Source organism: Onychostoma macrolepis, chromosome 20, assembly GCF_012432095.1.
Source record: "Onychostoma macrolepis isolate SWU-2019 chromosome 20, ASM1243209v1, whole genome shotgun sequence".
NCBI lineage: Eukaryota > Metazoa > Chordata > Actinopteri > Cypriniformes > Cyprinidae > Onychostoma > Onychostoma macrolepis.
In genome coordinates, this window is record NC_081174.1 from 16335833 (window position 1) to 16347902 (window position 12070).

At 36.9% G+C, this 12070-nt stretch overlaps 2 protein-coding genes across 5 annotated transcripts in view; both read right to left on the minus strand.

Annotated features, from left to right (window-relative positions):
• Positions 1-6850, minus strand: part of itsn2a (intersectin 2a) — a 47018-nt gene extending 40168 nt beyond the window's left edge. For 3 of the 4 annotated variants that reach the window (XM_058756282.1, XM_058756283.1, XM_058756281.1), the window contains exon 1: positions 6673-6849. In XM_058756282.1, coding sequence (XP_058612265.1) covers positions 6673-6679 — 7 coding nt within the window. In that variant the 5' untranslated portion in view covers positions 6680-6849. Of the gene's footprint in view, positions 1-6672 lie in introns of all 4 variants that reach the window. The other variant, XM_058756284.1, reaches the window with a different exon arrangement.
• Positions 6851-8195: 1345 nt separating this feature from the next.
• mrpl19 (mitochondrial ribosomal protein L19) lies at positions 8196-10570 on the minus strand. Its single transcript, XM_058756096.1, has 6 exons — positions 10415-10570; positions 10080-10197; positions 9523-9641; positions 9295-9429; positions 8809-8990; positions 8196-8688 (listed from the first exon to the last, which is right to left on the minus strand). The coding sequence occupies exons 1-6, from the start codon at positions 10488-10490 to the stop codon at positions 8467-8469; spliced, it is 852 nt and encodes a 283-aa protein (XP_058612079.1). The 5' UTR covers positions 10491-10570; the 3' UTR covers positions 8196-8466.
• Between the last annotated feature and the right edge of the window lie 1500 nt (positions 10571-12070).

Below are 12070 nucleotides of genomic sequence, written 5' to 3' on the forward strand. Positions count from 1 at the left end.
TTCTTAGCTATTTGTTAGTTTGGTGAGAAAATAATTAAATATAGTTGCAATAAACGCGTTAAGAATGCATACAACTGTAGCAGCAGGACTGTTTTCTGCTGCGCAGAACTGCGGAAGAACTAATGATGGCACGGTTTAATGTTTGGTTGACCAATCAGCGGAAAGGGGCGTTTTATTCCCGCCCACATGCAGAGATGAACGGAAGATACCCTGATTCGACCAGATACAACACTGATTTTGGCACAAGGAGTATAAACGCCCCGGATCTCGAGGGACATCCGCGCTGAGAAACTCCTCAAGCGGCCGCGTGTTATGACTAGCGTCGGCATGTTTACATCCTAACAGATGGCATCTAGCGTTTCTTGTCTCAGCCGTTTGTAAGCTCTTTCAGTAGCTGTGGTCTACTAAAAGACTCAGAGGCATCAGGGCTAAAGTGGAGAGGAAAAAGAAGCGGGTCTTTAGGAAGTTTTATTCGTCCACAGGCATCCCATTCTTTTCTCCTCTTATCGCTAGGAAAGCAGTGAAGTCTTACATTGCTTCTCTTGTCGCCCTATGATAAGCCACACTAATTTTCAATATCAAGCAGCAAAATGAACTGTTTTGTACAGTTAAAAATAGCTGGATGCAGATGAGACCGGAAGCTAGACCCATAGAATTTACAAATGGCCGCGCCCATTTTTACATCAAGAAAAAGGTGGATAGAAATAAGCGCCAGTAGCTCACCGAGCTCACCCCACAGTCCAAAAACGATGTAGATTTTTTTTAAATAACATACATTTTAATGGGTTTTTTACTACATATTTAAATGAGACACATCATTTACATTATATTAAGCTACACATGTCTTAATACCCCGGGATCCCTTTAAGGCTGTCAACAATTATAAAAATTACACTTGTTCATATATACTGTATCTACATACACACAAATATTTAATATTTCATATGCCTATATGATGTATATTTATGTGTATATTTACTATTTTCTCAACATTAAATATCTTTAATTAAATGTCCAATTCAGAGATGAAGCTACTTGCTGAGTCTATTTTTTACCCACAGCATTGATTGTTTGAAAGTGTAATAATGACTACTTCAAGCATGCTAAATGAGATACATTTCTGGTTGTTCTCAAAAGGAGTATTGAATTGGGTATTGAGTCTTACTGTGGGGTACTAGAAAGCCTTTAATTGTCATTTATTACCTAGAACGCTTCCTCATTTGTGTCAGTATGGACAATATCACTATTATGCATGCAGTGTGAATGTGTTTCTGTATGTGTCAGACTAGAGTTGGCGTTACAAACAGAGTCTGAGCCTTCAAGCCATGGAACATGATATAAGCTCTCCTGTATACTTTATCCTTTTCATAGACAAACACACTAACACGCCACCCCACCCAAAAATCTTCAGTCAAAACAGCCCCAAACCTCACATTCAGCAACACTCATATCAGAAACAACAGATAACACTAAATTCTACCAGTGTGAGTTCTCCCAAAAACCTTCCTCTCTCTTTCATTTTGCCAAAGGACTGTCTGTCCCGTCCTTGTACTTCACTTCATCTTGCACAGCCACATACAAATGTCCCTTGAAATGTTAGTGATGGACACCTGCGGCACTGGCAAATCAGCATTCAACATATCACTCTCCTCACACAGCACATGTCTGTTCTGAGTGTACTACCCAGCATGCTTTGTGCAAAGAAGGGGAATAAGGACTCCTCTGTCCACACAGGAAACAAGCATATGAAACATGCCAGCAGAGACCACACTAGCCATTCAGAGAGTGCACTGAATGATGCTGCAGAGGTGAAAGTGGACAGCAAAACACAAACACAAATTAAAACAGAGTGGCAAATCTCTATATTATCTGTAGGATTAGCAGACTCCTATTTATCTCCAGAAGCTGGCAAAATAAACAACGTATCCACAGGTGAAAAGTGAGGCAGCTAAATGAATGCTAATTCAATGAATGCTAATTCTATGAATACTACTTTTATGTTTTCAGATTTTCAGAAGTTATTGTCGCCGTTGAAACTACATATTTTCGTTTTGAAGATTTCTGTTTTTATCCCCATTAAAAAGATTTGGGGCTAATTCGCTAATGGGAGGCTAATTCGCCATGGGTTTCCTCATGGTTTTAACTGAATAAATAAGCTCTCCTTATTGAAAAAAACTGCATCTGCTGGTTAGGTTTTGAAGCATGGATGCTGGGTTGAGCTGGTTTAAGCTGGTCCTTAGCTCGTTTAAGCTGGTCATGAGCTGGTTTAAGATTGTAATGTGTTGGTCCTAAGCTGGTCCTGAGCAGGAGCCAGTTGCTTAGGACCAGCACACGACCAACTGAGGACCAGCTTATACCAGCATCCATGTTTCAAAACCCACCTAACCAGCATACCCTGGTTTTTTCAACAGGGCTGTGGTTAATACTTTTTGAAGACAGGTTTACAACACTAATTTCACTCAAAACGCATACCTTAACCATGAAATTTGAAAACACTGTGTGTTTTAAAACGTTAAGATGTTGCTATTGTACATGCACGATTTGTCAAAAACACCAGCTCAGAATTTTGTGGTAGTTGAAACTGGTTAGCAAATTTTTTAAACAACACAGCAGCTTAAAAAAAAAACAGGTTTAAGATATTACTGTGTAATTCATGTTTTACAGACTATATTTTACTCAAATACATAATAATACTAATAAAAGCTTTTCAAAAACCATGTTAAAAATACCAGTGGGAACCCACTAGCTCAAAAAAATGTTTTTGTTAAATGATATTGCAATGGTTCTTGCTCATTTTGTGACACTTTTACAGTTAAATGTCCAGTGATTTTCAGTAAAAGCGTGATGAATTTTACCTGAAATAGATATAGAAATAGGCCGTGAATCTAGCAGCATTTTATTACATTGGTTGTTGCAGATCTAAAATGAAATGTCTGGTAAGTGGAGCTAAAAGGTTAAAGCGCTATCGTTTTGGAAAATAATGTACCACCTACATGATGGTAGTAACAACAGAAAACTTGAGACAAAAATGAGTTGTTCATACAGAGACGATTAATACAGTTTGTATTGAACATCTCCATTACTCACATAAAAAAAGGCTGCCAAATATTGTTATCAAGACGGCTGACATATGAAATTAACGGACTGGAAGGGAATTTGTCTTAACATGACAGGCCGCTGGTACTCCAACTGCATTTCTGTACACTTTTCTTATTAATTGTAATGCAGGCAGGAGAGCTGCAGCAGCAGATCTTATACCTCTCATCTTTTATCACCAACACACATCTAAAGTGGAGTTACACAAATAACGCTTGTGCTTCGGTTCCCTTTAGCACACTTTTTCCTCACAGTTCACAGTGTATGTGTCCGTATAAACAGTGGCACAGAAGGCGGGGGCCACGTTCTCTTGAAAGTGCACGTTCAAGGAACCACTTGTCTTCTCTACTGCACTTCATTTTACTCAAGTCCACCATCCAACTTGCAAACATCTTTTTAAGTTCAGAGAGGCACGTCCATTATTCTTATTCCACACAGAATTTTTTTTTTCCCTTAACAGAGGTGCACAACAAGCTTAGAGAAACTTTTTATATTTGAAGGTGAACAAGAACAGTAGGGAAGTTTTGTAACTGTAACTCGGTAACTCGATTGATATTCACAGTACGAGATTCTGGATGATGCAAGAGAATTTGACTCTCGCAGATTTGATTATATTAAAAAGTGTTTTGAGGACACATTGTCACAACACACCATTTCATTCCCTTTCTTTATCCCTTTCTCTCCTCTTTATATCTCTCTCTTAAACTCACACACACACACACTCCTATTGGTATTTAGGGCAGCCAACATCCTCTAGTAGGAAGCAATCCTCTGTGTGTGTGTGACATATATGGCATATTTCTGGGGCACTCCACCCTGTTCCCACTGGGACATTCGTGCACACACACACACCAGTACTCGCACAGAACATGGGGTGGCTGACATTCAAGAGTGAAAAATCTTGCGAATGAGATATGAAACTCAAGAAAGCATGCCACGTCAACCATCCACACACACACTTATATTAGGCACTTACTTCAAACTGCCTGCAAATGACATCTCTGCCTGAGATGATGTCAATTCATTTTGAAGTCAAATTCACAATATTTTAATTCATTTTCATCAGTGCATTCAAAAGTTTGGGATCAGTAAGATTTTTTAATGGTTTTGAATGAAGCCTCTTATGCTTTCTAACACTGCATTTATTTGATCAAAATGCGGTAAACACAGTAATATTGTGGAAATATTATTGCAATTTAAAATAACTGTGTTCTATTTGAATATATTTAAAAATGTAATTTAATCCTGTGATGCAAATCTGAATTTTCAGCAGCCATTACTTCAGTTTTCAGTGTCAAGTGATCCTTCAGAAATCAGTCTAATATGCTGATTTGGTGCTCAAGAAACATTTCTTATTATTATCAATGTTTAAAACAGTTATTCTGCTTAATATTGTTGTGGAAACAGATACATTTTTATCAGGATTCTTTGGTGAACAGCAAGATCAAAAGAATTGCATCCTTGCTGAATAAAAGTGTTAATTTATTTTAAAACAAACAAACCAAAAAATCTTACTGACCCCAAACGATAGTGTACACAGCAATATGATGCATCTTGTATGAACATTTCCACTATTAATCTTGCAGGAAATTATGCCATCTGCATAGATGCTTTAGATAAAGGCCTTGCCTGCATATGCATATGATGTCAGCACAATTCTGACTAGCAAAGGATTTACGTTTTTCAAGAACAATCACAATACGGTATAAATTCCACTGACATTTACACAAAGGCTTCAAAAATCTGGAGAATCCGACCACTGATGCTTTTAAAACAAAATAACCGATTGCCACCCAAGATCATTACATACAAAGCCAAGTCTGTCAGCAAATTAACAACTGACGATAATAAATGTAGCCATATTGACGTATTTCACAGTGGTGAATTTATCACCGTACCGATAAGAGAAAGAAATGATGGTTAGCATATTTCCCATGACCAGACTCATCCATTCATCACGCAGGTTATTTACTACTGCGACTGGCCCATGCCCCACATACCGAGAGGATGCAAGAGCCGAAACAGATTGTAGCCTCTGTGCTTTGATTAACAGCGCTAGCCTTGGAGGGAGAGAGCTATGAGAATATATGGCGGTTGGCACAAACTACATAACCTACTTCTACAACAGTCTGTGAATCTACAAAACTTCAAAGGAAACAGCCTGGGTCACACTTCACATTACAGGGTAATCTTACGAGTAAGTTCTGAGTAATACTAATGAACGTCATGATGAAACCGATGTTGGTTGGTACATGTTTCTTTTCTGACTCACAGGTGTCACAAAGTGGGGTTGGCCCTCTTGATCCTTTTACAACAGGGCTCTATTTTGTTAACATTAACTAACAATTGAAAATCTTTCTAAAGCATTTATTAATCTTAGTTAATGATAATTTCAACATTTACTACTACATTATAATTAAAAGCTGTATTTTTTTATATTATTTAAAAGAGCTGAGATGAACTAACATTACCATGAAAACTAAAACAAATGTATTGCTCACTGTTAATAAACACATTAACTAATAGCACCTCATTGAATGATCAAACTACATTAGTTTCAGGGCTGGTTGGGATATGTAGTACAAAATAAGAATTAATTCATAGCTGATCTTAACATCTTAACTCTAAATACATGCCTTCACATGACACAATCCACCCGATATATATATTAGGGGGCAAACAGTATTGTTTTTCACAGGCTGATTTAGGGACCAAATGTAATATTTTGGTCCTGAATATCTGGATGAGACAATAATAACAGAAAAAAGCAAAAATAAGTAAATACGTTAAAAGTACAAAAGTACCTATCTATCTGTCTACATAATAATACAAAATACCATAAAATGCTGGCAACAGTGGCAAGTTTAATGTTAAAATAATTTTTAACTGACTGTGAAAATATCTCTTTTTTTAAATTACTCATGAAAAAAATTTAATAAATCTTTTCTGTTTGTTGTTTCACAACCAAAACTAGTGTTTTAACTCCACAACAAGTGCTAAACATAAGTGAAAAATATAACTTTAATACTGAATAAAAATTATTCAGGTTAATTATATTAACATCCACGTAACATGAACTCTAAACTAAGCGTTAATTTAGCAAATACACGAGGCATTGGTTATGTAACTAAAAGTATGTTTTCTATGGTCATTGTAGACAGGTATCCTGGAGGCAGGTGCACTAGTGGGACAGGTGTGTTGCATCTCTGACGACACTTTCAGCGTCCCGCTGGGAAACACTTACAATGATCCAGCTCTTATGTTTCATCTTATTATAGAGCTTAAGCCGGATTGAGTTGCTGTATAAGTTCACAACCTGCACAACAAGTTTGTCCGTTATGTGATTGAAATCAATGACAGCGATTCCGCTCCTTCTCGAACACGTTACGGGCTTTTGTTCCGAAACTGCGCTCTTTTCTCTCGGACAAAATGATTAAGCGTCTAAAAAAAATGCTCATTAAACGTTGAACATACAGAATACTAACAAATGTTATATTCACAACAGACGCCAACCTTATTGCAAGCATCACAATAGAGTAGCTATCCTATAGGGAACTGCAAAAGATATACGCTTACCGTGCATATCGCGAAAGAGAACGACAGTGTTATTGTGATTTCATAAAAACAGAGCCAGCGTAACCGGAAATGTCCTCGGATAACTGGCGCCGAGTGGTTTTGGTATCCAGGTGAAGGATCGGCTGTACCTGCTCACTGCAGATCGCTGACTGCGGCGTCGGTTCACTATCCACAAGTGATAGGGCTGACGTCACTCACAACAGCAGGCTGGGCGGAGCTTCGCGCGCACAGATGTGCACGAGGATTAGGACAAAATACCATGTCACTAAAATAATGTGACTAGTTCCCGCTGTGGATTAAAAATATCGAGCGGAGGGTCTGAACTGAAATAGCACGCCTGGACATTAGAAGTCACTGAAATGAAAATCTGCGCACCCCTTTGTTTAAGTGGAGTTTCTCGAGATGTTCAGCGAGCAGAGCTGTATTTCAAGACGTTGCGAATTTTGTATTAAAACACTCCCCTGAAAAACATACTAAACCAGCCTAAATTCGCCTGCTGCTGTCCCAGCCTGGGTTTAGTTAGGCTTTGGGTTGAAAAGTGCCCAGAAAAACCACTCTAAAGCCATCTTATCATGCTGATTTAAGTTGTTTTACTCAGCTATTATATGAATATTAAACGTATATTGACTTCTAGACTATTAAAGAAGAAATAAACATTCATTTACTCTATAGCATAGAGTAAATGAATATGCATTTTACTCTTCAATAGCCTTTAACCTATACATACAAATAACTGGGTGATATAAAAAAAAAAACTGGGTTTATATAATCTAAGTCTCAATTTCTCTACTAATATCATTCCATGTAGAAAACAGCCAAAAACTGCCTCCTCATTTTCATATACACGATTCAAAAGCTTGGGGTCGGTAAGATATTTAAATGTTTCCCCAAGGCTCCATTTATTTGATTAAAAAAGACAAGAAAAGAAATGGTAAAAACATTAATATTAAGAAATATTATAAAAGTATCCTATTTGAATAAATGCAATTTAAAAATATGTGTTGCATATCGTTGCTCTTTTGTTGATTTTGATTGCTTTCATTGTCCTCATTTCTAAGTCGCTTTGGATAAAAGCGTCTGCTAAATAACTAAATATGATTTTTTATGATTCTTTGATTAAAAACGCTAAAAAAACAGCATTTATTTAAAGTCAAAATCTTATATAACATTATAAATGTGGTTTACTGTCACTTTTCATCAATTTAATGCATCCTTGCTGAATAAAAGTATTAATCTCTTTAAAAAAATAAAAATCTTGAATGGTAGTGCAATTTATTTTCAAACTGTAAACAACTGCAAAATTAGACTACATGAAATAACTTTAATCAATTTCATTACTTTTGAATATAATATTAAGTTATAATTATTTGCTATTCAGATATCAATTAATATTTTTGGAGTGTTCTCTGCTGCCCTCTATTGCTCAGAGTGACTAATTGCAAGGCAGCAGGATCACTGCATACACAACTGCATTTGCAGACATTAATGGCACAAACATAAGATGAAAAACAACAGCAAACAAATAATTGCAATTATTTTAATTATTTGTAGATAAGCATCAGCGGTTGAGCTGGTGAGAAGCATGTAAAGTACACACACATGAAATGTTCCGTTGTATCATATGTAATCATCTGAATGTATCTCCAGAATCCATTTTGAGGCAAACCCCAGAACCACATCAGCATGTCTCACCAAAGTCAGATCTTTTCAGCATCTTTAAAGGTGTCACCTCAGCCTCATGTCCCTTCAAAGGGATCGTCTCTGTCCAGGCTGGAAGTGGTTTTTATGGACTGTTCACTTTCTGAAGTTTTCCTGTACCTCCTTGAGGATCTGCTCCTCTAGACTAGATGTGTCATACTCCTTTAGCATATCGTATGGCCTCCACGGTTCTGCCCACTTCTGAGCATGCTCCATCATCTCCGGGGTCAAACATAAGTCAAAGCGGATACCCTTAATGTTAAACTTGGGGCGCTCCCAACGTTTAGACCACGGCTTTGGCATCATTTTTACTTTTAACTACAAGAGAAAGAGAGAAACAGACATGAAACCTTTCAATTTAGTGGCTAACCACAGTAGGTGTACAATGTATCATTACGGAATGTTACAGATGAGAAATGTTTTACTAGAATGCCTTACCGGATTGACTGGAATGTCTCCTGTTATCTCATAATGGACAGGTTGCATGTCAAGGTCGAAAGAGCTGTACTCAGGAAGAGCATCTCTCAAGTACATGAGATTGTCGTCCAGTCTCTTCTCCAGCTTCAACACTTCAATCTTACGCATACGTGGATTGTACAATTCATAGCATATCTCCACTCCTACAGTGAACAAAAACTTATTACTATGAAATTGATAACAAAATGGCAACAAAAGTCAAAAAGCATTAGATTCCATGCATAGTGGATATTATGATTAAGTGGAACCAGTAAAAATCAGAACAGTAGGTTTGCAACTGTTGATTATGTTGATAATCAATTAATCTGTCAATTATGTATTTTAATCATTGTACTAAAAGCCACTTTTTATTCTAGCATTTTGGTTTTTATATTATAGTTGCAGCACTACAGAACAAATAATGCAACGAAACTAAAACAAAATAAAATTAAATGTTACAAGTTTTACCTTGGCCATCAACAATATTCCGAAGTATACAAGTAGCACCCAATCCTTTTCCAGAGCGCTGAATGCAGATTCCAACAAAGCGATTCAAGTTCCCGTTCACATGAGGATCAGTCACGGTCACTGCTAAAATACTGCCTACATGAAACAATAACGAGAATATTTGAAGAGGAACAGAGAGGGACATTTTTTGCAGTCTTGCAGTGCGTTATAATCATCAGCATTTCTTACCAACGTAAAACTCTGGAATGTTGAGAACCTTCCGTCTCTGTATCATGTCTTTCCGTTCCATTGAAAATTTCACAGGGTTTGTGCGCTGACGAGGAGGGATGAACTCTGGACTCAAAAACCTAATCAGACATTTATTTTGTAAATCAACTGAATCATGAAACATGTTACTAATGAAAGTTTTATGACAGAAATATTAAAAAGCTAACAGTAATATCCAGTTACGCAAACATTGTCAAATTTTGGCATTTTGAATTGGAAAAATTTTTTTTTTGCATATTTTAAAATAAAAATATTATATGCAAATAGCTCAAATTGACTACAGTAAATTGTAGTTTTATTAAATATTTCTTTCATTGTCCCTTTAACATAGTTACAGTCTTGATAAAAAAATATTTTTAACAATCATTCATATAACTACAAATGTTGCAAACTACATGTCATTTATTCATGTTACCATGCAGATTGAGCGACAGGTTCCAATAAACCTTTTCTAAAGAAGCTGGCAGGTGTAAACTAAAACATAATCATATGCATTTACCCAACAACACCACACATACCATCGCAGAGATGCTTCTTTCTGTGTTTTGTCTATGATAACTGGTTTGGTTGGAGGAGAGAATTGTGGAGGTCCATCTGACGCTGCAGTGTGCCTCAGTACAGACGTCGACAGAAGTCCTGGGGATAAAATAAATACTGTGTATGTGTACAAATCATGTTAGGTATCAGTAATAGTTCATTTATTCATTACAACGGACGGTCAACTCTATAAACCATCACAGAGCTATTCACTTTAGCAGATGATTGTTTTAATGATCGTCTCATTAGTGGTCTTTTCTGTTATTACCATCTAATATGGACTTGGTAATGGGGAATATAAAACACGGTAACATACGTTCGTTCTGAGGGAAATGTCTTAAAATTCGTAGCAAGCCCATAATTTCTCTCGTCCTCCTTGTGCACGCCGCCATGTTCGACCTCTGACAGAGGAGTGTGTACAAGAAACATTCTGATTGGCTGTTCAAACTCAACAACGATGACTGTGACTGGCTGGATGATGGAGATTGAGGTCTCTGCAGAGCAAAAGTGGGTGTTTCTGAATTGCTAGGCATTTTCAAGCTGCTGGGTGTTTCTAAATCATGCAATCAAAATGATCCCCCTGACCTAACCCCACCCCTAAACCTACCGTCACTATGACGTCAGCCAATCAAGTAACATGGTCAAAATACGCCCCGATCTGGTAACTCCCATTACTTTGCTGCAGAGACCTACTTGGGATGATGTGAAAACTAAAAAAATATATATACAGTATAAATTATTTTTATGTTAAATCTTTGGCGCTCTAAACATGAGTAAAATTAATATAGCAAATTTGAAAAATTATTGTGTGACTACGAATAATATAATTTAAAAAAATTCATATTAGACCAGGGTTCCTCAAATCTTTCCCTGGAGGGCAAATCTGCTGCAGAGTTTAACTTCAACCCTTATCAAACTCCCTGTGATTTTCTAATGATCTTGAAGACAATGATTAGCATGCTCAGGTGTGTTTGATTAGGGTTAGAGGCTAAACTCTGCAGGAAAGTGGATCTCGTCGTGGGCCAGATTTGAGGATCCCTGTATTAGACCGTCCTAGTGCCCAACTACCCACCCCCATGTATGGCAAATCTATGACCCCCGAATTTTCATTTGAAGTGGTCTAAATCATATGTCTATAGTCTAAATGAACCCCGCTTCTTCTTCTTTTAGTTTAATGGCGGAGCGCAAACCAGCTTTTATAGGTGCATGCCGCCACCTACTGTACAGGAGTGTGTAACATCAGGGTTTTACATACTTTAGTTTAAAAAAAAACAATAATAATAATAATAAAATAAAATAAAATAAACCTTTATATATTTCCTTATTTCCTTCCCTTTTCCTTCTTTTCCCTTTCTTTCCCCTTTTCCCTTCTTTTCTTCTTTACTTCCTCTTTATTACTTTCCTTTTAAATTATAACCTACCTATATTTTCTTATCTAATCCTGTATTTCTTAGAAAAAGAAATAGAGCCTTACAACAATCCCTCATTTTCTCATTCCTTCCTAAAATCCCTTCCAAATTCCATCCACGTTTTAATCCGTACATCTTGTCACGTAAAATTATCCTCTCTGCACTATATTTATTACACCACAAAATGACATGCTCAACATTTTCTGGTACATTACTGAACCCCGTTTCATAAGCTTGGCCCTCATTTATCAGTATGTTCATTTCTATGGGTACTGTCGTGGCTCGAGAGAGTAGATTTCTTCAATGGAGTCAGAGAAGCTCAAAAAGCAGAGTTTCAGATGCCAAAATAAGACTTTATTAAACAAAGTAACAAAGCCGAGAAGACAGCCGCCTCATTCACTACTTCTAATTCTATGTCTGTCCATACATCTTTTTTATACCTTTTTACTAACCAAATCTGTCTGGTATTGCTACAATTTATCACCAGCCCATTTGGCCTATTTTTATTGGTGGGATTTGGACAGATCCACCATTGTTTAAGAATGGCTACATCAAAATGGCTA